We start from the raw sequence: 26,284 nt of genomic DNA, 5'->3' as shown, positions 1-26,284 counted from the left end.
ATTAATAACGATAAGCTTTGTGATTTGTTTCCATTACCAGAGTTCGGACCGGTTGACGTTTGTAACTAATGATTGCTGGATTGGGTTTGGAAAATTGCGATTTTTTTTGCTGATCCTGATGAAAGGTGGTGCGAACGAAAAGATTAATGACATTTTAGGAAACTGGATTGATTTTTTCAATATTTTTTTGAATATTTGGAAATCAACACCTTAAAAATTGGAATCTCAAAATGAAATAATTAATTAATTTGACAGAATTGACAGTAATGACAGAATTCACAACTATTACATCTGCACTTTTTATGTACTTACCAGAATTATTCACACTAAGCATGTACTTACCAGAACCGTTAACACTTCACATGTACTTACCAGAGTCACGTTCAACACCTGAGCAGTTCTCTACGGAATCGGTCTTTTTTCTTTAATTTTAATTTTTGTATTTTTTAATCCGGCTGAAACTTTTTTGGTGCCTTCGGTATGCCCAAAAAAGCCATTTTGCATCATTAGTTCCCTCATATAATTTTCCATACAAATTTGGCAGCTGTCCATACAAAAATGATATGTGAATATTCAAAAATCTGTATCTTTTGAAGGAATTTTTTGATCGATTTGGTGTCTTCGGCAAAGTTGTAGGTATGGATATGGACTACACTGAAAAAAAATGATACACGGTAAAAAAAAATTTGGTGATTTTTAATTTAACTTTTTGTCACTAAAACTTGATTTGCAAAAAAACACTATTTTTAATTTTTTTTATTTTTTGATATGTTTTAGTGGACATAAAATGCCAACTTTTCAGAAATTTCCAGAATGGGCAAAAAATCTTTGACCGAGTTATGATTTTTTGAATCAATACTGATTTTTTCAAAAAATCGATATATTGGTCGCAAAAATTTTTCAACTTCATTTTTCGATGTAAAATCGAATTTGCAATCAAAAAGTACTTTAGTGAATTTTTGATAAAGTGCACCGTTTTCAAGTTATAGCCATTTTTATGTAACTTTTTTGAAAATAGTCGCAGTTTTTCATTTTTTAAAATTAGTGCCCATGTTTGCCCACCTTTGAAAAAAATATTTTTGAAAAGCTGAGAAAATTCTCTATATTTTGCTTTATTGAACTTTGTTGATACGACCCATAGTTGCTGAGATATTGCCATGCAAAGGTTAAAAAACAGGAAAATTGATGTTTTCTAAGTCTCACCCAAACAACCCACCATTTTCTAATGTCGATATCTCAGCAACTATAGGTCCGATTTACAATGTTAAAATATGAAACATTCGTGAAATTTCCCGATCTTTTCGAAAAAAATATTTTCAAAAATTTAAAATCAAGACTAACATTTCAAATGGGCCAAACTTTCAATATTACGCCCATCTGAAAAGTTAGTCTTGATTTTAAATTTTTGAAAATATTTTTTTCGAGAAGATCGGGAAATTTCACGAATGTTTCATATTTTAACATTGTAAATCGGACCTATAGTTGCTGAGATATCGACATTAGAAAATGGTGGGTTGTTTGGGTGAGACTTAGAAAACATCAATTTTCCTGTTTTTTAACCTTTGCATGGCAATATCTCAGCAACTATGGGTCGTATCAACAAAGTTCAATAAAGCAAAATATAGAGAATTTTCTCAGCTTTTCAAAAATATTTTTTTCAAAGGTGGGCAAACATGGGCACTAATTTTAAAAAATGAAAAACTGCGACTATTTTCAAAAAAGTGACCTAAAAATGGTTATAACTTGAAAACGGTGCACTTTATCAAAAATTCACTAAAGTACTTTTTGATTGCAAATTTGATTTTACATCGAAAAATGAAGTTGAAAAATTTTTGCGACCAATATTTCGATTTTTTGAAAAAATCTGTATTGATTCAAAAAATCATAACTCGGTCAAAGATTTTTTGCCCATTCTGGAAATTTCTGAAAAGTTGGCATTTTATGTCCTCTAAAACATATAAAAAAATAAAAAAAAATAAAAATAGTGTTTTTTTGCAAATCAAGTTTTAGTGACAAAAAGTTAAATTAAAAATCACCAAAATTTTTTTTACCGTGTATCATTTTTTTTTAGTTTAGTCCATATCCATACCTACAACTTTGCCGAAGACACCAAATCGATCAAAAAATTCCTTCAAAAGATACAGATTTTTGAATATTCACATATCATTTTTGTATGGACAGCTGCCAAATTTGTATGGAAAATTATATGAACGAACTAATGATGCAAAATGGCTTTTTTGGGCATACCGAAGGCACCAAAAAAGTTTCAGCCGGATTAAAAAATACAAAAAAAATCGAATGACCGAAATCTCAGAGAATTGCTCACCTTCAAAGTTATGAGTGTGGTATGAATCGGTATATCATTTTTGAAGTCCGTTTTAGAGATGAATGAAATTTAAATATTCATTTTTGTAGATTTTTCAAGTTTAGGCTAATTCTAAATAATAACAGTGTTATTTTTAACAATATTTGGCTTACTGTAAAAATTTACGAGAATAATGTTAAGCGTAAAAATAAACATGTCAAACCCGATATCTGACAGCAAAAGAAATCGAATTGACAGCGTTTACTTAATAAGTACTTACCAGAACCTCGTTCAGCACCTTAAAATGTATAGTTGCTTATGGACAGGTATATTAATATTGAAGTCCGTACTTGAAGAGCAAGCAATTAAAATAAAATTTTAGTCCTAAACCGAAGCAAAACTTGATTTTCAGCAAATTGAGATGAAGTCCGTAGTTGAAATCAAGAATTTTTCTACAGCTTAAAACTAATGATCATTTCTCTTATTTCTTTTCAGGTAATTTAAGGCTACAAAACATCAAATCAACGTAAGTTTAAACAAAGTTTCCCCGAGTGACTTCACCACTCCAACGAGAAACCTTACACAAAACCTTGATGTCTGTATTCTTCTACGAGGGGTCCCAACCTAAGGCTTCACCGTCGTCGTGCCCACCAAAGTGTGACCATTTTTTCTCTCCCATCAGGTGTATTTAAAAGTCTCAGAACCTTAAGCGAGCTCATATTATACAGTCTCGCGCGCAGCGCTACAACAACGTGACTGAGTTGACTGCCTTTCCCCGTTGTTCAAAAAGAAGCTTTTTAAATCAAACCAAGAACGTAGAGGAAAAAAACGGTTCCCAGGAGCTTCCCTCAACCGTAACACAGTTGATTTAAATGACCACATTTGGGATTGGTTGAAAAGGTGGGGGGACGTCCAAACAAACAGCCACGATGAGTCACTTTTAAACAAGATCGGGAGATCTGCGCCGACGACCAGTTTGAACAAAGTCATTACGCGAGATGGCAAGCGATTTTTGCCCTCCAAGACATCGGGAAAGCTTGTGGCTGGTGCCAAAAAACGTAACAAGAAAAGCGAACCCGACACGAAATTCCCACGACACTTTGCCAGAATAAATTTGAATAAAAATTGATATATTAAGACGCTGCACGCCGGTTAGGAAAGGAAAGCTTCATTTTTACACGTTGAGACTTAGCTCGCTGCAACGCTTCACTTTTGATTGCAGCAAAAGTCGAGCAAGGTGGGTTTGAGAGTCGTTAAACGTTACACAATTGCTGGGAACTTGTAACGTTTGAACGATTTGTTTTGACAGATTGACAGTTGACAGAATTCACCTTGAGACACTTTCACTTGACGCTTCTTTTCAATTCAGTTTAAAACACTTTAAACACTTGTACTTACCGCACGCAGCTCTCCTCACTTACCTTCAAATATAACAGAAAAATTTGATTTGGTACCTCAATGTTGAAGTCCGTAATAGAGATGTCTCAAAAAAGTAATTTCACTTTGAAACACTGTCACTTAACTCTAACACTTCAATTTGCCTGACCACACTTCACATCAACTCTTAAGTAAAAGTTGAATGGTACCTAATTGTTGAAGTCCGTACTTGAAAGCTCCAAAGGATTTTTTCTTTATTTTATTTTTTTCCAAGTTATTTAAATTTATTTCAAATTAAATTCGCTTATCTAAGCATTCAATTTGATTTGCTCTAAGTATTTTGAAGTTCAGATCGATCCTTGTTGAAGTCCGTAATAGAGATGCCTCACAAAATTAAATCTGGAGTGCACTTTGAAACACTTTCATTTCAGTTCACCTCACAACAATCACATCAAATATCAAAGATTTTTTTGAATGGTACCTCAATATTGAAGTCCGTACTTGAAAGCTCAATTTCACTTAGCTTAAAAAATTTAACTTTCTTTAGATATTTGACAATTCGAATCGATATTTCGTTGCTGAAGTCCGTTATAGAGATGTCTCATCTAAATTTCTCAGTTTTAACGTTTATTTTCATAGAATTTTCTAAGAACATCAATGTTGAAGTCCGTATTAGAGTTATGCTTTTTTCAAATCATTTTTTTTTAATTTTAAATCATCAAACCCACCCTGCCAATACTTGTGAGTGGGGATGCCACCTTCGGTGTCATTTTAGTATGCTGCTGAAAGTTTGGATGGGATTTTTTCCCCTCTTCTCTGTAAAAGATTTACATTTTGCGCGCTGGCAAATGGGATGCAAAATCTCCCAGCACTGATGCATACAAAAACGGTGGAAGTTTCGAAACGATGCACTTGACGGGGGTCGATTCTCAAGAACACAGTAAAAAATTGTGTAAATTTGAATGGTGTAATTTTGGAAGGTTGAATATTACCTCTTTTATGATGTAATTTTACCTCAATTTTGACTGAAAAAGTGACATTACCCCAGAAAAGTGGTAAAATTACACATTTTCAGAGGTAAAATTACATATTTTTTCTTACATAAAAGAGGTACCTCTTCCCAGATGTAATATTACCATGATTTTTTTTACTGTGTAGATGAAAAAAGACGAGTGTCATTTTCATAAACCTTTCACGTAAAAGTGTTGGAGACTTTTTTTTTGTGGGATGGCAAAATCTCATAAGAAAAGACGAGCGGTCGTAAGATGCACCAAAGTGAATCTTGGCTCATGAATTTTTCCAAAGTGAGGGAATTTAAATGAGCTGCCAAAGTTATGACCTGATGCAGTTTGACAAGGTGGGTTTGAGTGACTTAAAAGCTAATATTTTTAAAATTTATAAATTGACAGATTGACAGTTTGACAGCACTTTTTAGTCTACACACTCTTAAATCTAACACTTGCACTAAAATCACAAAAAAACACTTAAACTTATCTGTTTGGTCAAGCAGTGCTTCAACGCTGAAGTCCGCAATCGAGGTGAAAATCTGCCAAAATCTCCATTGTTCAATTTTAAATGCCAATTGCACTGGCACTTTTCAAACAGAGTTCGCCCAGAGGGGGGCACCCAAAATTGCATCTGTGAATCTGTGTGTGTGTGTGCGCTTGTGTGTTTGTTAATTTGCAAACGATGACACTCACTCGAATTGAATTTTGCAGCTTTCAAAATTTCACCAACAAAAAAGAGGTTCATCGCTTCGGGATAAAAAGCCCACCCACGCACAGGATTTCATCTAGTCCACTTTATCGTGCACTTAATCAAATTTCCCCTCCCTCACAACACATCGCCGGAAAAGTGCACTTGTGCACTGTATCGACAACAATTGTATTACACACACCGATGTGTGACCGTGTGTCTGTGTGTGCACTTCAATTGCAAATAATCCATTATGGGGAAATTTGAGCACACTTTTGGAAACGAAAAAAAAAGAAAAGTGAACAATTTTCAGCGCTGGTCCTTAAATTAATCAGTGCGTGCATGTGGACCTTTTTGAACCACACACACACACACACACCAATTTGACTCTTTCGAGAGGGGCACGCTCGCTCGCACACAAGTGGACACACTCACACAGGCGCATAATAAAATTTTCCGAGCACGCCCGAATTGACATGAAATAAATTGAAATTTAAATAAAAATTTACACTCCCCCCTCCCCTTCCCCCCCCCCCCCCCTTAGCCCATTTCGCGATTGTCGGTGGGTGGAACACTTTTCCTCACTTGTTCACTTTTTGGCAAAAGGGTTATCCTGGGTCACACAAACTCACACACAACCACACACAACCACACACAAACTCACACACAAACTCACACACAACCACACAAAGTCACACACACGCACTGACCGATGATTACGATGATGAACAATAGAGTCGAACGGGGAGAGTGCACTCGATAATAGAGTTGGCCCTAATGGATGCTTTTAGGGCGGGGGTGCACTTTTCGAACAAAAAAAAAAAGATTTTCACCCGTCTAGACTTATTGCGTGTGCACGCTAAATCGATTGTGACACCATTGTGCGAAATTTTGAACTTTTTCTTTCCCGCTGTCACTTGGCCCAAACTTGGCCCGCACCAGGTGCGGGGTCCGGCGAATTTTCGCGCTCGCACACGCCCAAAACCCCCGCTCATTAATTATGTAAATTTTATTCCATGGCTGGAAATTGATTTTAATTATTATTATCATAATGAATTTTAATGCAATGTTGTGTGCGATATGTTTTAAGCAAATTTATGACGCGCGCGCCTCTTTTTCGCAATCCCGGCTTAACCGGGGGGGCTCAACATATTTCTCTTTAAATTCTGCAAACCAGCACAGAACTAATCGTTCTGGTCATAACTGGTAGCAACGATACCGCCCCATCTGCATCGACTTGGCGATAGACAGTCTGAGAGCATCCTCACGAGGACGAGTTTTAATGGTTCATTAGCATAATTGAACATCATGTCGTCGGTCCTAGTTGAGCAGCGATGCCTGGTCTGCTCTAGGGGAAAATTGACGGAGCCATATATCATCTACGCTTCGATGATTAGCGTTTATGTGGAGTGACGTCTCGTCTATGGAGCGCAGCTTTAAAGTTACACCGGAAAGTTACAGCATACGGTCGGTGTAAGCCGACGGAACGGAAGCTGGGAGCGCTCCGGAAGTTTGGTGAGGAGCTTGCAGGATTCTGAAAGGGAAAAAAAGCGACGGTTAATGGAACGAAACTTGTTACTTCCTGCTGGAAGTAAGACGCATCACAGGGTGACCTTCAGTTGATGTGAGGATGTCCTTGAAAGTTTTGCTTGAAGATTTCTTATGTTAGACAAGTTGACAGATGACAGGGTCACAAATTGACAGAAATCACTATTACTTTCTTTTACAACTTTTTCACTTCACCTTTAAAAAAGACCCAATAGTTTCATTTCTCAAACCTTTTCTCAAATATGTTTTAGAAAAAATCACTTATATTTATTTGACATCTTGACAGATTAAAAAAAAGTAACTGTTATAAGTCACACATGACTCACCTTCGTATGCACTTAAAATTCTTTTTTTTATTATCACTGATATTGATTAATTCAGATTACCATCTACTTGCTTACTTAGTACAGAATTTTCCTGGGAAATTTAATTTGAATAGCTATTTTTGTCTATGTTCCGAAATAAACTGACAGAAAGTTAAAATTCACTTTTTTATAATTAGATCACGTGACTAACCTTTTTTTAACTCTTCTTGTGTTTGATGTCCGTAATCAAAAAGGTTAATTTAGATCATTATTTAAATCTTTTTTTTTAATAATCTCTCATGAAGTCACTTTCTATTTAACTTTTTTTTTCAAAAATTTCATTAATTTCAAAAAAAAATACCTTGAGATTGAAGTCCGTTATTGAGCTGAAGCGGTTCTAATCAATTTTAAAAATTTAAAAGTAAAAATTTGCAAGTTTTTTCGAGATGTCAGATAAACTTATTTAACTTTAAATAATTACAAATGTATGTAACCTTTGTCAAAACTTCACATAAATATTTCAATAATTTCACTTCTTATATTCCTTGACTTCAACGTAATTGAAGAGGGATCATCAACTCAATCCATAATTTGGCCTAAGAATTTTTCAGAATAAATCACCAGAACGAAAGGTTGCCTAACTTCAGGGAATATATTGAGCTGGCGACAGCCGACAGACAAATAGGGCGACAAAATATTATCAATAAGAAATCTTAACTGTTCTCTCAAGTTAAACATTTACCTTCTTCGAAAAAAAAAAAACTGCTGCCCCATATAGGCACTTTTGTATTGAAGTCTGTAATTGAACGACTTTTTTAAAAACATGCAAAATTTCCTTAAGTTCTCTTATTTTGACATTATTTATCGAACTATTGGATGATTTTCAAGGCCTGAATTAATTTAAGTTGATGAGAGAATTATTTTAGGAACATTCAAAAACTATAGCCTAGTTTAGTTTTGGGTCAACAGGACCCATCTGGCCTAAACGGGTTAAAGTTTTTCCTGTTTCATCGTCTATGTCCATATTTAATTATTTAATAAAAATAATTAGTAGAACTAGCAGCCTGATCAACAATTTCAAAAATCGAATTTCAAGTTGTAGCCACTTTATGTTCGGTTTTCAGAAAAAAAAATCCTCAATTTTCGAATTATGAAAATCGTGACCATTTTTCTGGAAATATTTGATTTAAAAAAAACTGAGTTTGGTCTTTTCGTTCCTGAAATAAAGCTCCCTTATATAAAGAAACAATATCAAAGAAGTTTTAAAGTTTTTCATTAAAAATTCTGATCTCTTCGAAAAAAGTATCTTGAAACTATTTTTAATAAGCACAAACATTTTAAAAGGGAATATTTTTGAATAGTGGGCACTTTTGAAATGTTATTGTTAAATTAATAATTTCAAAATAAATTCAATGCTCTTAAAAAAATATTTTTAGAGATTGTAGGTACTCAGAGGCAATAAAAAAAAGATCTCGAAATCCAACATAAAACGGCTATGTCTCGAAAATTGCGCCTTTTTTTAAAATATTCAGTTTTTTCAATTGAAATTCAACTTTGCATTGAAAATATACGTAAGCATTTCGCATTTCATTTCTTCGCCTGAAAAGTTTTTTTTTTTTAATTTGTTTTCAAAAAATTCAAACTTTGTAGTAAATTTGGTTCAGATGTAAAAAATTAATTGTGCAATCAAAAATAATGAGTTCTTAAAAAAATATTGGCAGTATTGTTAATGCTGAAACAAGAAAATTTAATGAAATTTGCTGATAAAGCTTGACACAAGTTGACAGTACCCAAAATAAGTAGGTTTTTTAAAACATTTCAAAGGTTACACTTTTTTTCATGAAGTTATTTTATATTTCACAAAATGTAATATTAAAAAAAAACAAAGAATGCCTATAAATGCGTCATAATATTGCTATCAAAAAAGATTTTTTTGACGTGCACTTTTTCTAAGTTCATTAAAACTATTGGTGTACGAAATTTGTAACCTTTAAAAAAAAATATTTCCAAATCATAGCATCAAGCTAAACATAGCAAAATGTCCAACATAATATTTTTTAGGCTTTTCAAAATGTTACTCTCGATTTTCACAGCTTTTCAAACAACATTTGTTGCATTTCCTTCTTGAAGCATTTTTAAACTGCAAAAAATTTAACCTTTTCGAAACAAAACCTGAAAATGCTTATAGTTTGTAAATGACGTGCTTTATCATAAAAATTGTACATTACATTTCATTTGGAAAATTAATTTTGCATCTTACAATTTTGAATTTTTTTGTTAAAATTTTTCGTATTTCCAAAAATTATATGTTTTTTTTTTTAAATTATATCTCCTTTACATGATTTCTCACTATCCCTAACTCAATCGCAATAGATACTTTTTGAATATTTTGAAGCATATTTAATTAAAATGAATATTACAAAACACGTACTTTGAGAGTTCAGCTTTTAGTAAAAACAAAGTGAAATAGAAATAATGAGAGATTTTTTTCCGTGTTCCTTTTTTTCTGAAAATTCCTTATCATAACCTACAACTTTACCGAAGACACCAAATCGATCAGAGCATCCCTTCACAGATTTTAAAATATTTGAATTCCATTTTTGTATGACCACTGACCAGCCTGTATTATTGTATGAAGATCTGAATGGAAAAACTGATGATGCAAAATAGCAGCTTTTGACAAAAGGAATGCATGGACAACATTCATTACAAACAATAAATATGATGAAATGTCAATTTTTGAAAACGTAGATAATTATTCTACATGTAAATGATAAAAGTGCCTAGATTTTCAAGTCCGTAATTGAAAATAACTTTTTCAAATTTAAGTATCAATAGAAATAATTGTTTATTAAACATGATATTTTCAAAGATGAAGTCCGTTTTTGAGTTACAATTCTAAATAATTAGAGTTCAATGAAGTTAAAATGCTTAATTGTTTACAAATCAAAATTTAATTTGTTACTCTCTTCCACATTGTAATCTAAATCGTTAAAATTCATCAAAACATGAAATTTTGAATTTAAAGTATGCAATTGAAGTCACTCAAATAATCAAAGTTAATCCGAAACTTGGACAGTTTTTTTTTTCTACAAAAAAATTGTATCAAGTTTTGCATAACTTCAGGGAATAACTTCAATTCAATTTTCTAATCTGAAATGAAAATCTATCAATCTCAAGTTTGAATTCCGTACTTGACACATTCAAATCTATTCAACTAAGAACCCTTGCCCTGCGGGATGCCTACCTCCCAAAACTCCAACCTTAAAGCTACCTCAAACTAAAACAAACCCACATATCCTTCCACCGTGTGCTACCAAATCTGTTCACGCCCGGCTGCAGCAAGTGCGCAAACAAACACCCGGCTGCTGTTCTTCGTCGTACATCACACAAAGAGACACCGAGTTGAGCAATTTCTGCAGACCTGGGACGCACGCTCCGTCCAGGGAAGACTTGCTCGCATCGCTGGCTCACAATGTGAGCCAGGCAGGTTTTTGAAAGATGAAACTCTGCATTCTCCCCTTCAGGAGCCACAACCACATCCCGGGTTCCCCGGGCTTTGGTCTCTGATGGTTGAGATCAGGTGAATGTAACCGGAGCGTGGCACCAGAGAGCAGCGTGTTTGTGGACGGACGAAACTGGATCCAAGTGGTTCGAAAAAGTTGCATGGTAAAAACACACAGGTAGAACGCAACAGGAAACGACGTCGCACCAAAAGGCAAAAGGAAGACTACGGGTCGGACGAAAAAAAAAACAAGCTGGAGAATCGCTGGAGAAATAATAATAATGATAGTGTGGAGTGGCGTCGGACGGCCCGGTCGTCGTCGACGACGACGACGACGGGAAGAGATTGACTCCGGGCTACCAACTTCAAGTCCCACATATATTAATTCATCATCCGTCGCCCCAGAGTTCCCCCCACCCTGCGTCGCGATCGGATCGAGAACAGGTTTTTCAGAAATGAAGCACAACCAAGTTCATAAAAAGGTGGTTTTCGACCTGGTTGCCGGAGCATGTAGCTCTTGTTTTTTCGCCAGGTTGAGCCGCTTTTGTGAATGAAACAACTCCGTCCTAGAAGGTGTGTGTAACTATGCGAAGACCTGAATGAAAACGGGTCGTGCAGAATGGGGAGAAATTAAAAAGAAAATGGTAATGCTGTGCGTCGTCGTCGTCGTCGTCGTGAGAACCGGTGGGATTAATTATACAATCGTCCAGACTTGTTCGCCAATCAGGACAACCGAACCGAACGGCAATTAGTCGGCCCGATTCACACAACCCTTCGGGAGTGCAAATGGGTGCTATTTTTCAATTTTCCCCTCCCTCCCGAGAACAGAACAAATCAATTTTCCGACCTCACAAACTGTGGGGCTGTGCGACACGTTCCATCGATTTGCCTGCAGGACCTGCAGCAGTGTCCCAAGCAGCTGGTGAATTTCGTCATTATAAACGTTCATCTCGTCGTCAAGTCGTTCCCGGAACACAGAACTGTTGAACGAGAAGCGCACCTTTTTGCTTATCATTTATGAAGAGAGAGCGAACGAGACCGGGGTTTATCACCAGAACCTTTGCAGTGAACGAGTTCAAATGGAATCCTCTTCGTCGGCGACGACCGTCCCCCCTTAACGGGTCCAATTCGATGTCATTATCATTGGAGTGACATCGTCGATGACGAACAGGGTTGGAGTCAAACGATTCACAGGCGGCAGGACCGTCTTGGATCGTTTGGACTCGATTGACAGTGTGACAGATTGACAGAACTTTTCACTTTCACTTCACTAAAACACTTACCTGATTTGGAAATACTGCATCACACTATCTGGAACCACCTTGCATTTGAAGTCGTAATTGATACGTCTTCAAAAACATAAAACATTACAACACTAACACTTACCTGCACTTCGAAAATTGCATCAGATTATCCAAAGGTACCTCGGCTTTGAAGTCCGTAATTGAGAAGCAAATTTCAAATATGAAGTCCGTTTTTGAAACGTCTTCAAAATCCTGAAAAAGAACATCATCAACACTAACACTCACCTGCACTTCAAAAATTGCTCCAAAATAGCTGGAGGTACCTCGACTTTGAAGTCCGTAACTGAGAAGCAAATCTCAAGTTTGAAGTTCGACGCTTAACACTAACACTTACCTGCACTTTGAAGATTGCATCAGATTAGTCTGAGATACCTCGGCTTTGAAGTCCGTAATTGAGAAGCAAATCTCAAATTTGTAGAGGTACCTTGACTTTGAAGTCCGTAATTGAGAAGCAAATACGTTAAATTAATATAAACGATTTTTTCGTGGCCTAACATGTTGAAGTCCATTTTCGAAGCAACTTCACCCCTTCATTTTCGCAATCAACGCAAAAAAACGGGAAGGATGCACTGTGCAGCCATCATCATCGACAGCATCAAACCCAGAGCAGCACTGCTCTTTCCCAGAAGATGAAGGCAGAAGGCAATCGGTTTCCAATCGGTGCACCGGAACGGCATTCGCCATCGTTATCTGTACCACTTTTTCTGCACCTGCTTCCCTTCCTCCTCTTTCATAACAGTTCTTTGAATGCTCTGTTCTGTCTGTAGTCTATGTTTGCGCGCCTGAATGTAGACCGGGTGGCCCAGGCAAGAATGCTCATTTGCGTATTGATCTTTTGTCTGTTTGCGTGGCATAAACAGCACACACGCGCGAATCTATTGTTTTGCTCTCAATGTTTGCGATAGACGCGCGCGCGCTGGCAATGAGTGATTGGCTCGGTACAATGGTTTTGACAGCACTGTGGTGGTTGCGGGACAGGGATCCCTTTGAAATCAATTAGGCTGGTTGGGGCTTGAAGGGGAGGTAACAGATTTTTGAAAAAAATTACGAGGTTCTGTTTGATAAGGTGGTTTATCATACAGAGTTTGACAGAATGACAGAACTTCACTTTTTGTAGGACCACTTATCACTTTATCACTATAACTATTAATAGTTGTAACCACCAAACACTTACCTGAAATCATGAACCACTGCATCCACAATGAAGACGAACTTGTATTTTGAAGTCAGTTTAAGAAATGAGTCTACCTTATCACTTACCTTCTTCAAGATATTCAACGGTTTCTCCATGAGTTTCTCGTTGTTGAAGTCCGTAATAGAGATCTCATCATCTTTTTGGAATAATTTAGGCAGTTTTGGCATGACACTCGACATGGAGGTCCCAGTTTTGGCCAAAAATTGACAGAGTTCTGTATGATAAAGTGATTTATCATACAGAATTGACAAAATTACAGATTTACTGAACTTCACTTTTAGCACTTTATAACTTCTTATCACTAAAATCACTAATTATAATATTCATTAAACACTTACCTGAGTTTAGGAACTTCAGCTTACACAATGATAACGGACCTCAATTTTGAAGTCCGTTTTAGAAATGAGTCTGCCTTATCACTTACCTGTTTTCAGATATATTAAACGGTTTCTTCATGAGTACCTAGATGTTGAAGTCCGTAATAGAGATCACAAAATCATTTAAATCTAGTTGTTCGAAAGAGATATTTTGAAATTATTTAAGCAATTTTGGGATGACGCTCGACATGGAGGTCTCTGTTTTGAACAAAAATTGACAGAGTTCTGTATGATAAAGTGATTTATCATGCAGAATTGACAGAATGACAAATTGACTGAGCTTCACTTTTTTTTAAATCACTTATCACTATGATCACTTTTACACTTCTTATCACTAAAATCACTAATTATCATATTCACCAAACACTTACCTGAGTTCAGGAACCTTAGCATACACAATGATGACGGACTTCAATTTTGAAGTCCATTTTAGAAATGAGTTATCTTATCACTTACCTTCTTCAAGATATTTCTAGATTTTTCGGAGAGTACCTAATTGTTGAAGTCCGTACACAGAAAAAAATCCGATGGTAAAATCGCATCAAAAAGCATGCACATCACCTTTGTGAAAAAAACCGCTTAAAATTACATCCATGAATGTACACCCAAAAATGTGTAATATTACACAGAGCCCATTTTTGGGACCAGGGGTAGATATCGAATTGGTTTCTACCTTGAAATGTCATGTCAAACATAAACAAACGAAATTTTTATTCTCGATATTGCTTATAATTTTCTCTTTAACACTTGAAATTAATTACTTAATTCTCGATTAAATTTTCAAAAGGCCCTATCTGCATAGGAAACCCATGAGGGATAGGTTGTTTTGAAAATTTAATCTAGAATTATTGTCTTTTTACATTTTGAATCATTTTTCTTCGCGAAGAGGTCGTTTGCGTTATTTTTGAACAATCATTTTAATGTTCCATTGTGGGCCGGATCTTCAACGCTTTCTGGATCTTTGATGTTCTTTTTCGCTGCTGGATCGGCGGAATGCTTTCTAGGGCCATCGAAGGCAGCTGAGAGTGAAGGTTTGCTTCCGTTCGGCGAAGTACTTCTAGATGACGTAATTGCCGAACTCGAATCCACCGTTTCCCGTTCCAGGTCCGTGCTGATCCTGGGGGAAATCAACACGATGTGGATGGTGAGACCACGCAGCAGAAGGTTCAGGTCATGTGATTCTGGGTGTCCTCGAGCAGAAGAGACCGTCCTGAGGGTCGATGCAACTTCCATTCGCAGCTGCGGCTGCCGCATGCTGCATCACCGAAACTTACAGACCCTTCGCGATGCCGGCCAGCGTCACGCCGTGGATCATCTGCACCAGGTCCATCATGGTCACGTTGACCATGTCACCGAGGTAGAACGTGTTGCGCGAGATGGCACTGTCTGGTTTGGCCGAGACAAAAGAAACTAATTAGAATCTGGGCTGTAGCGAGGTCCGCGTTTCACGCTTACTTTTGGATCCAGGTACCAGCCTCTTTGGAAATGATCTGTTTGGCGATGTCCTGCGACTTTTCCGGGTCGCCGCCGGTCATTTGGACGAAGCCCTTGCCGACGAGATTGGCCGACAAGACTCAACAATTGCCGAACACCAGCTGTAATTTGTAACAACAAAAGTGAGATCATATTCCAGAAATCACTCAAGGAAGTGCCTTACATCCTTCGCTTCTTGCAGATCCGACACGCACGAGTTCGTCCCGTCCGTAAACTCGATCACATCCGAAGGCGTGTCAGCGTCCTCGGCGCCCGCCTCCTGAACTTGCGGCACTTGGTGGCGGTGCGGTTCCACTACAACCGAGTGGCCCGAGTTGAGCAGGTTCTTTACGATACCGCAGCCCATGATGCCGAGCCCGAGGAAGGAACTTCAGATTTGAGGTCTGAATGTTGCGAAGCGCGTTCGACACGCTCGATATGTTGATTCCGGGCGTGAAAGGACGCGCCACTGCTTCGGGGCGATTCAACAGGTGTGACACGGGCACGTTGCGACGCACCGCGAGAAGATGTACAGGCAAGCTTCCCTGCACCGTGCGGTACACGCGGTTCAACTGTACCTCGGGTTTGCTTTGCGCCTGCTTTGTTCGGTTTACACCCGTACCCGACTCACACGAACCGAGGGTATTTTGGTTCATCGTACCAGCGCACCACGACACTCTCGGTTTGCCGCGTCGGTTTTGTGTCTGGCACTCACCCATGGCATGAACCCGGTATATGAGCCAAGGTGCTTCACTCGTCACGAGCCGAGGTACGTGCCGTGGTACGCGCTGGCGGTACAAAACGGGTTCAATACCACGACACGTACCACGGCACGCTGTGTTCATGCCATGGGTGAGTGCCAGACACAAAACCGATGGGGCGAGCCGAGAGTGTCGTGGTGCACTGGTACGATGTACCAAGATACCAATACAAAAATGGGTTCAGGCACGTACCAAAGCTAGAAAACCAAACCCGCGGTGTGCGTTGGCACTGGCGCATGGGAAGCTTGTGTACAGGTCTAGCGTCTACACGTCGCCGGATATTTTTATTCGCTTGCGCTTCGACGATGGCGTGTTCGCATGTCCTCGATGGCCCTGGTTTTGTTGACGAAGGCGTTGGCCTTGGAGGTTGGAGCGACCTAGAACAACATCCAGGTTTAAAAATCCATCTAAACATCGCTCACACAAAATTTAAACCTTAAAAAGACAACAAAACAAAGCATTTTAACCGGGTTCAACTTGATGGGCAGTTAGACACAAACTTTTTTCTTGGCAGAAGACTTTTGCGCAATGTCCCGCGCGTTTGAGTACGGCTCAAGCAGAAGTTTGTCCCAGTATTGGATGGCGTACGGGGGCAGAGTCAGTTTGGTACGGGTTTAGGTTCGCATTGGCCTGTGCCTCGTCCGGCCAGGCGATGGAACCGTCGCCAGGTCAGGGGGCCTTGGATCGTGTACGGGGCGTCCCACAGTCGGGTGAAGCACTTTTTGTGAAAAGCGCCCTAAACTGCGCCAAACTGATTACATCGTTGGCGTCGGAATACTCCAGCGTGTGGACGGTGGAGTTCACCTACAGACCGGAACGATCGAGCTGCTCGAACTCCGAGTGATGCCGCAGCAGATCCATGATTAGTAACGGCGGCGGGGAACTATCACAGCTTACGCCCGAAGCAGTGAGCCATTTTATGCAACGCCGGATCTTCGGCCATTCCGTTCCAGTTCGTTCTCGAAAAACAGTCCCGCCCGGTGAGTTAGTTGACGATTGACCAACGCACTGAAACCGCACCGTCCTCGTCGTTAGGCCTTTTCCAGCGCACTCAACGTCGTCGTGTTGTTCACGCTCTAGCCCTCCTGGCCGTCCTCTCTCTTATCCTGTTCCGTCCCGCGCAGCTTGTTGAACTCGACGTCCGTTTCGGGACGGTTGTCAAATTCGCCCGTGAACAGTTGCGCAGAGTACTCCGGGTTGGCGATAAAGTCCTCGATCTGCTGGATCGCCTCCTTGAAGCCGGCCGACTTGGTACGCTTTGTTTTGATTGCTGATGGTGGAAAAATTTGACAGCTAAATATGAGGAAACACGCGTATGCAATATTAATTAAAAAGGTTGTTAATATTACACAATTTAGGCGTAATTGGTGTTAGGCAAAAATACAAAATGTGTTCCATGAAAACTATGTAATATTACATAAAATTGATTACACAAACCATTATTACACGCAGGCGTTTTACAACAATTTTTGCTGTGTACTTGAGATGCCTTTTCGCGTCACAAACAATCAGTGAATAATGCAGTTCCGGGAAACTTTCCAGGTTTAATCAAATCCAGAACGCTGCTCATTCGCTGACAGTTGCGCGAACTAATTTGCCCGAACTTTTTTAAAACAGTTTTCGCTGAAAAACACGCTTTTCTTCCCGACAGTTTAGCAGCAGCAGGGGGAAAACAGCTTCAAATTACCACTCGTGCTGCTCGTCATCCATTGTGTCCGTGACTTTCGAACATCTGTTCTCGCAACCCCCTCTGAAACGTCGTCCGGACATCATTTCTTCGGGGGGCGTTCACAATTCTTTTTCTCCCTGGCAAGTTTTCTCTGCTTCTGGAACTTTTTTCCGCTGCTGCAGCAGCCATTTCAGCTCATTTCATAATTACAGCAATACAACTTTTCCGCACTTCTTTGCACTAACCTTCCTCGAGCTTCCGACGGGCAGGGGGTTGAAAACGGCAATTATCGTTGAATGAAATTCTTGTTTTTCATGTGCCAAGCGGGAAAGTTTTTCCCTCCGCGTTAAGGTGAGGAGGGGGTGGACGTTGTTTTTCTTTTCCAACGCCCTCCGACACTGGAAGCTGGTGCAATTTGCCGTTTGCTGCAACCTCCCCTCCCAGAAATGGAGGAGTATGTGCAAGTAATTGCTACATATTGGACCGTTCTCACCGAGGCTATCGGAAAAATTCCGACAGCGACGATTAATCACGGATTTTTTGTTGGGTTCCACTTTTTTCGGTGAAAAACTATCAATCAACAGCCCGATCCGGAGATTGATGACCTTCGCGTCAACGGTGACGCCGCCGACGACCACCCAAGAAGTGGTCGTCGCACATCGTTCTAGAACAAATTAAGATCATAGTCCCCAGGAAATGGACCGTGACAAACTCGAGAGAGGGAGAAAAACCCACCACCAAAGTGATGGGTACGATTTAATCGAAAGCGTCACACCACAACCTAGAGGTGTAGAGATTTCCTGTGCGGGGCTTCAAGATCGTAGAATCGTGGCGGAGAACCAACTATTCCGCACGCGATCCAATTACCGGACGACCGAGGGGCAATTATAGAATCTTTGACCAGAAAACGACGGAGACGACGAAGAAGTGGCCCCATAAACTATGAGCTAATGAGGTTTAAATGAATTCTTTCCGACCCACTGGACACTGGTTCGTTTGTTTTCTGACGACGATCTACGAGAAGGGGGTTGGTGGAGAGGTCCGCTAATTGTGGCGCTCTTTCAGGAAAACGGAACTGACCGATAGAATGGGGTTTGTGGCTGTGGTTGGAGCAAACATTAGATCTTCTCTCAGTTTGACAAGGTAATTGAATAAGATATGGCATTGAGCCTAATTGAAGTGGCAGATCTTCAAAATAAAAATAATAAAAGCATTTTTTTCATGGTAAATAAGATAAATATTTTGCATACATATTGACTCTTTGTAATACTTAATAACAACTTTAAAAATACTTATTCGCCAATTTATAATTTTTTATGTTGATTCATTTAGTTCTAAATTCTGTTTTTGAAAAGACAATCTTCAATGCCTTAACAAATGTCGTAAACTAGTCAATTTACAGCGTTTACAAGTTTGAAATAAATATAAAAAATGCTCTCAACTTAGTTTACAGGCAAAAAAAAGGAACAAAAAAATTAAACTTCAAAATAAACAACACAAAAACTCAAAAATCAGACAAATCAAAAATGTTCACAAATATTTTTATTGAATACAACTGTTCCAAAAAAAATAAAATCACTGTAAAATTTTTATGTTACAATAAATTTTCATTCCTGAATGCCTTTTTATACTTACGGAAGATCTGGCAACCTTTTTTTCAGGGTGGCTACTCAAAACCCATTTTCGAATTTCCGACTTTTCACAGACTTTTTCAGAACCTCAAATAATAGGAATTCCTTACTTAAAAAATGACTACAAATCAAATTGAAACTTACTTATAAAAATGACACTATTAACCATCGAAAGAAATCTCTAATAACAGGTATTTAAAAAAAAAGCTTTTTAAACTTTAGAAACTTAACAACAAATTTGTGCAAAAATCTTTCCCAGTAAGTTTGTTTATTGCTTCTCAACAGGCACTTATTTTGCCCCAATGATGAACTTAAAACTAACTTTACATGCGTAACAAAGATCTTAACAAGGACACAAACTTAAAACGCAACGTAGTACGAGACACATCTAAGCTAAACACACTGGACACTTTGTTAAACGCTCTTTTAAGTCCGTTGATGGCACCATTCGCGCTGTAGTTGGTGCGACGAAACGGAACTTCGAGAGCTGGCGTGTGGCGTAGTTGACGGGTAGGCACTCGGAGCTGAATCTGGTTACGCAGGTCAGGGCAATCAATCCGGCCGAGTAGGACATCAGCAGAAGTCATTGCACGGGCTAGGTCTCGTCGTAGCTGGAGTGTATCGAGGTCGATCATACGGCAGCGTTGTTCGTACGGCGGAAGTTGCAAGGGATTTGTCCACGGCAGCTGCCTGAGGGCATATCGCACAAACCTTCGTTGGATGCTTTCGAGGCGGCAAACAGCGTTGTTGTAGTGCGGGGACCACACTGTCGAACAGTACTCTAGAGTGGAGCGGACCAGCGAGCAGTACAGGGTCTTTAGACAATAAATGTCAGTGAACTTGCGCGTCATGCGGATTACCAATCCTAGTTGTCGGGAGGCTTTGGCGATTATGTATGACAGATGCTGCTTGAAAGTGAGTTGCGTGTCCAAGATGACTCCCAAATCCTTCACGTGAGTGACCCGTTCGACAGAGGTATCATTAATACGGTAGTCGAAGGTTACTGGGAAGTGTCTCCGACTGAACGTGATCGATTGGCATTTTCCAGGGTTGAGGATCATGCGGTTCACATCGCACCAACCAGCAAACCTGTCAAGATCGCGCTGCAATGCTTCGGCGTCGTTCGAGTTGTCAATTCGAGCAAAAAGCTTGAGGTCATCCGCGTAAACAAGGCGAGGTCCAGTGACGGTGTAATTAACGTCGTTAAAGTAAAACAGGAATACCACCGGACCGAGGTGGCTTCCTTGCGCGATACCCGATGTGGCGTCGATGATATCGGAAAGTGCGTCTCCGATTCTCACCCTCAGCGAACGTCCCGTTAGATAAGACTTGAACCAGGCCAATAGGCTTCCTCGAAAACCCAATCTCTCAAGCTTAGCAACAGCGATGCGATGGTTAATTTTGTCGAAGGCGGCTGACAGATCTGTGTAGATGGCATCGGTTTGAGAGTGGGCGTCGAAGCTGTTGATGATCGATTCGGTGAAGCAGAGGAGATTGGTTGCTGTTGATCGCTTAGGAAAGAACCCGTGTTGTTCATCAGCAAGGTCTTGGCGGCAATGCGAGAAAACCGGATCAATCACAACCAATTCCAGCAACTTTGAGGTGGCACACAAGGCGGAAATCCCACGGTAGTTCTCCACGTTAGTTCGATCGCCTTTTTTGTGCACTGGAAACATGTAAGCTTGCTTCCAGGCAACAGGGAACTTTCCAGAGCTCAACGAAAGACGAAACAGGTGTAAAAGTGGTGCCGATAGGCTGGAGGAGCAACGTTTCAGCAGGGTAGACGGTATCCCGTCCGGTCCTGGTGAGCAAGAGTGTTTTAGTTTGGCTGCAGCGGCTTGTATGGTACCTTCATCAATCTCGATCGAAGCCAGTAGTTCATCCCGACGTGGAACGTTTTCTGCGGCGGCTCGAACTTCCTCATCAGTAATAGGCTCCGCACAGAATACACCGGCAAACTTCTTCGCGAAAAGCTGGCAAATTTTGTCTGCATCATCTCCTTCTTCGTCAGCCAACCGCATTGAAGTCGGCAATCCAGATTCTCTACGGCTCTCGTTGACGAATTTCCAGAATTTCTTCGGGTTGGTTTTCAATTTCTTCTCCATTTTGCGCTGGTAGTTTGCAAAGCACCTGCGACTCAATCGTTGATAGCTGTGATTAATCCGAAGATAGTAGTCGCGTAAGTGTACAGATCCGTTGGAAACCTTAAAGGTAGCTCTTTTCTGGGTCTTGAGGAGGCGAAGTTCTTGGGTTTGCCAGGGAAGGTGATGGGAAACCACCTTCCGAATCTTCGGCACAAACTGTTCAATCAGTCTGCCCAGAATAGATGTGTACGTGTCGACTGCTAAATCAATGTCTACAGGGTCCAGAACGCTGCTCCACTCGATACCACGTAGGGCGCGGGACAAACTCTCGAAGTCGGCGCGCCGGAAGTTGTATCGGACCAGGGCGATCTCTTCTCGGTACTCGGTGCTACAACTGCCGTCGACCGATATAATGAGTGCCGGATGACGTGCGACTACCTTGGCGAGTGGAACCGCCGCGGCGGTGACTACAGGGGCGGTGTCACGTACACTAACGAAGCAGAGATCTAGACTCCGACCATCCTCGTTTGTCACGTGGTTGATCTGCTGCAGAGTGCTCGCACTGTAACTGTCGAGAAGATCACGGGCACAGGAATGGAACTGGGATCGGTCGGGGTCGGGAAAAAGAAATCCGTTTCGACGGTGCGTCCAATTCAACTTTGGGAGATTGAAATCGCCGACGACAAAAATGTCGTCGATTGGACGGGCTCGTTCTACAATAGATCGCACAGATTCCAGGTGAGCTTTGTACAAGTCTTTGTCGTAAGTGCGATCCGGTGGGAAGTAAACCGCGCAGAGATACAGCACACGATCCGATAGCTTCAGCGAAACCCATACTTGCTCCACCGTCTTCCAGTTGTCCTGATGAATCCGACGAGGCTTGAAGCTTTTGCGTGCGGCGATGAGAACTCCGCCACCCTCAGTTTTCTTGCTGTTATCCGGCCCGCGATTACAACGGAAGGTTTCATATTCAGGTCCGAAGATGTGAGCGGAGAGCGTGTGATCCTTCAGCCAGGTCTCCGTCAGCGCAATGAAATCGTAGCATTCCCCTGAACTAGCGTGTAGGTAATCACTTATTGTACCGTTCATGCCTCCGGCGTTTTGATAGTACAGATGACATTGCTGAGCAGCTGTGGGCGACGCGTGTAAAGCCAGACGAGGTGGCTGGCTGCAGCTGAAAGGTTGGGAAGCATCAGGAGACGGCGATTGGACGGGAAAGCCATGATACATGCCTGAGAGTGCATGCTGGAAGACCCCTTCTCTTGAGCCGAACACAGGGCCGGGACGACTTGGAAGGCACGAACGCAGCGAGTCGCAGCAGAGCGGTGGCACGACTGTGTCGGGAGAGTTGGGGTCTTCCATAATGCCGATGGTCGTGCGTCCCGGGTCAGCAATTTCCGCCGGTCGTAGAGAGTTCCCATTGCTACGGAGACTGGACTTCAATATGGAAACACTCATAATTTAGATTCTGAGAAAAACCCAAGCAATCCTAAAAAAAATAAAGGCTTAGAAAACATAATGATTCTGAGCCATTTAAAAAAATCCTAACCTTAGGATTTTCTAAAAAATGTGCTTATTTAAAATTTCATTTTTGTTTTTTTTTCAAGGATGAGGACAAACATGAGGACAGCTTTATTCTTTCAAAAAATCAAAACATTTGTGGATTTATGTTAAAATAGTTTTATCAAATTTCCTTTTTTATTTTGTGCATTTTGATATTTTATTCTTAAAACCATTTTTTTTATCTAGTAAGTATTTCCATAAAAATGTGTTTAAAAATAGAATCAAAATAGCGAATTTTTTAAAAAAAACATTCAATTTAACTTATGTTTAGGTAAAATTAAAAAAACGGAAAATAATACTGCCAAAAGTTTTAAAAAATTATGCTTCTGAAAAGCAGACATTGAAAAAAAAATAATTCTGAATTAATATTCCAAATAAATTGAAATATGCTCAATTGCTTGTTACATGAAAAATAAAATTTGTTTATTTGAGTGGTTGGTTCAAATCTTTACTGAGAAAGTCTTAGTTAATACATGTGAAATAAAATTTTAAAACAACAGACAACTTTGCTTCTACATGGTGACCACTCAAATTCCATTTTCTTATTCCCGACTTTTAGAGATCCTAGAAATTTAATACGAAAAAAAATTGAAAATCAAAACCTGTCAAAATCAAAACCAAAATTTCATGATAAATATGAAAAAAGCTGTTGAAAATTTTAGTAAATATAGATATTTTAACAGATTCATTTAAAAAATCAATAAAAAACATATTGATCTAAACATAAAAATAAAATATGAAAAACTTACAATTTTATTTTAATAATGCCAAACATCACGTCTTTGTAAAAAAATATTTCAATTTTAAATTTATTTTAGTTTTTTTTTTTCAATGTACAATTTCATTCTTATAAAATAAATCAAAGTATTTGAGGATTTACGTAAAAATATTTTTACCAAGTTTTGTTTTAAATTTTATGGATTTTGATAAATTCAAGTAGCGAGTCAAATGTCATCATTTAGGCTGTTGCAAATAAAAAATAAACAAAAATAAAAAAATGAAAGTCAAAGTTTCAATATTTGAATGAAAAAAGTGTTTTAACATGCATTACACATCTGTCCAGTTGTTTTTCAATAATAAGCCCAAACATGCTTAATATGATTGTCAATGCAGAAAAATGCATTTCAGATTGTTTTCAGTTAGTAATTTTGAAGGGGGGGGGGGGGGGGGGGGTGACAAAAACTTTTAAAAATATTTGCAACGCCTTAAATAAAAAAATATGTTAAAAATACATTTTGAATTTAGTTTGTTTTGTAATTATTTTCATTGAAGCATTGAAGAAGGAAAATATTTTTTTTCATGAAAAAAAATCTTTTTGGAAAAAAATCATTGGATTATTGAAACAAATTTTCAAACGAGCTAAACAAGCTAAATATGATCATTCAAATAGGAAAATGCATTTCAAATTGTTTTAGTTGATTTAATATCTATCTCCATAAAAAATGAAGGTTTGTGGAAAACATGTTTTTTCGATTCTAAACCATTTACAACAAAAAATTAGAAATTCTCGAAATTTTCCAGATTTTTTCGAATTTTGGCAAATTTATGAATTTTTCTGACTTCCTGACTTGAGTGGCAACCCTGAATTAAAATATATTTTATATGTATTTTCACACTTATTATTGATCAGGCAACCTTTTCAAAATTGTGAATAAGGAAATTAAATTTCAATATATTTTGCGTAAATTTCATTTAAAATAAAAACATGTTAATACCTATGAACAGATTGATATCATCATAAACTAAAAAGGTTTGGCAACACTGCCTTAAATTATTTTCACTTGAGAATGATTCTTGGTACTTTGGCAGGCTGAGTATTGTAAATTTTGTTGAAATTTTGTTTCGGAACCATCCTATTAATTCTGAAGTGTGAAAGTATGGCAACACTGATCTTTTTTTAAGATATGTTTTTTTTTTTCGTTTGGATCGAAATAAAATTTAGACATTGCATCATAAGAGATAATTTTTTTGGTTTTTTTTAATATTTAAATTAATTTTTTGTTTTTAGAAAAAATGCTACAAAGCGTATTCATTTCGTTTTAAACGTGAGTTTAATGCAGTATCTTCTTCAAACTATTCAAAACTGCCCAAATTCTACCCTTAATTGATAACAGAGAGAACAATGAATCCAACGCCAAGCCCTGCCGGGCTCATTTTCCGCTGCAAATTAATTCAACTGCCCCGAAATTTATGCAAATTTTGCACCAAAAACTCAGCGCCCAGCCCTTATCTGCGAATAAATTTACCTTTTCCCACCCCCTCCCCTCCACCAACCGTTTCACCGTTGATGTAACATCCGCAGAACCCCCCATTCCCCCTCCCCCCTCAACCCACCCCTTATCGACCTCGGATTATCTTCCAAAAAAAAAGCCTGTCGTTTTTCTTTCGCTTATTTTTTTCGCCTTCATCTCTGCAACCATTACGCACCGCGCTCTCCCTCTCAAAATGCGATGTAATCATGAAAAACTGCTGCAAACAGTGCTGCCGTTTCTGCTGCAGTGCTGCCAGTTGTTTCGAGCAGCTCCCTGTCCAGTTAATTAAAGCTCATTGTTTGCGAACTCGCCATAAATCACCGGGCTGCTCCACCACGCGAGCACCGAAAACATAAATCTGTGACAAATCGCTTAATATTGGGGCGCGCGCGGCCCCCCGAACTAATCTAATCAATGACCACGGCTCGGAATTCAATCCGGCTTTTGCACGGTTACCCAATTATTCAACCCATTGAAGGCCGGAATCTTATCAGGCTCGATAAATCATCGCAGGAAACGGCTGCTGGTCACTTTGGGGCTTAGAGACATGGTTAAGCATTGGTCATGCTGTACGTTGGAGAGTTGGGCCAACAGCTGGGCGACAAGTCAATTATTGGGGTTCGGACCTCGGTGGGCTGGTTCTGGATGTCCTGCAGGCATTTATGGGCGCGGATTTTTTTAAACGGTCAATTGTAGCGTGGAATTGGAGCAGATTTGATGCAGCTGGTGCACTGCATAAAGGACATGTGACTCGATAGGCGTTGTGGAATGAAAACTACACACTTCACCTCTATTACGGACTTCAAATCATTTAAACTGATTGAAGTCAACATTCTGAGTTGAAGATTTTTGTAACTTTTGAATTTTAAGATTTTCACCTCTATTACGGACTTCAACTTGAAGCTCCCAAATGACATGAATGGCACATTTCGAAGTAAAGTGCAGGTAAGTTGTGTAAAGTGTATTAATTTTTGAATTCAATGTGAAAATTTGTGGAAAAAAAGTTCAGTTTAAAGAAGGTAAGTTTTATTGTGTGCATAAAGTTATGAGAAGCTTAGTGTGATATTAGTGAAACAGTGCTGTCAATCTGTTATTTCAAAGTTAACTCTGTTGAAAAGTGAAATTGTTGTCAATATCAGTTCTACCTTTTCGTTTAGGTATTGATAACTCGCTGTTCTCATATCATCATCGTCTTACCGACATTTTTTTTTTGCTGCAGCTGGTCACCACCAACCATTGA

The 26,284-nt window shown here is 39.2% G+C and overlaps 2 protein-coding genes across 7 annotated transcripts in view; one reads left to right on the top strand and one right to left on the bottom strand.

The window, feature by feature from the left end:
• Positions 1–26,284, top strand: part of LOC120432641 (nephrin) — a 413,331-nt gene that overhangs the window by 136,383 nt on the left and 250,664 nt on the right. The gene's annotated exons all lie outside the window — the stretch shown is intronic.
• LOC120432646 (cytokine-like nuclear factor N-PAC) lies at positions 15,077–15,451 on the bottom strand. The gene is made up of 2 exons (XM_039597892.2): positions 15,269–15,451; positions 15,077–15,206 (listed from the first exon to the last, which is right to left on the bottom strand). Exons 1-2 carry the CDS (start codon positions 15,449–15,451, stop codon positions 15,186–15,188), a joined length of 204 nt encoding a protein of 67 aa, XP_039453826.1. The 3' UTR covers positions 15,077–15,185.

The sequence above is a fragment of the Culex pipiens genome, chromosome 2 (genome assembly GCF_016801865.2).
Source record: "Culex pipiens pallens isolate TS chromosome 2, TS_CPP_V2, whole genome shotgun sequence".
NCBI classification, from domain to species: Eukaryota; Metazoa; Arthropoda; class Insecta; order Diptera; family Culicidae; genus Culex; species Culex pipiens.
Note: the sequence above shows the minus strand (reverse complement) of the source record. Positions and strands in the feature narration are given on the sequence as shown.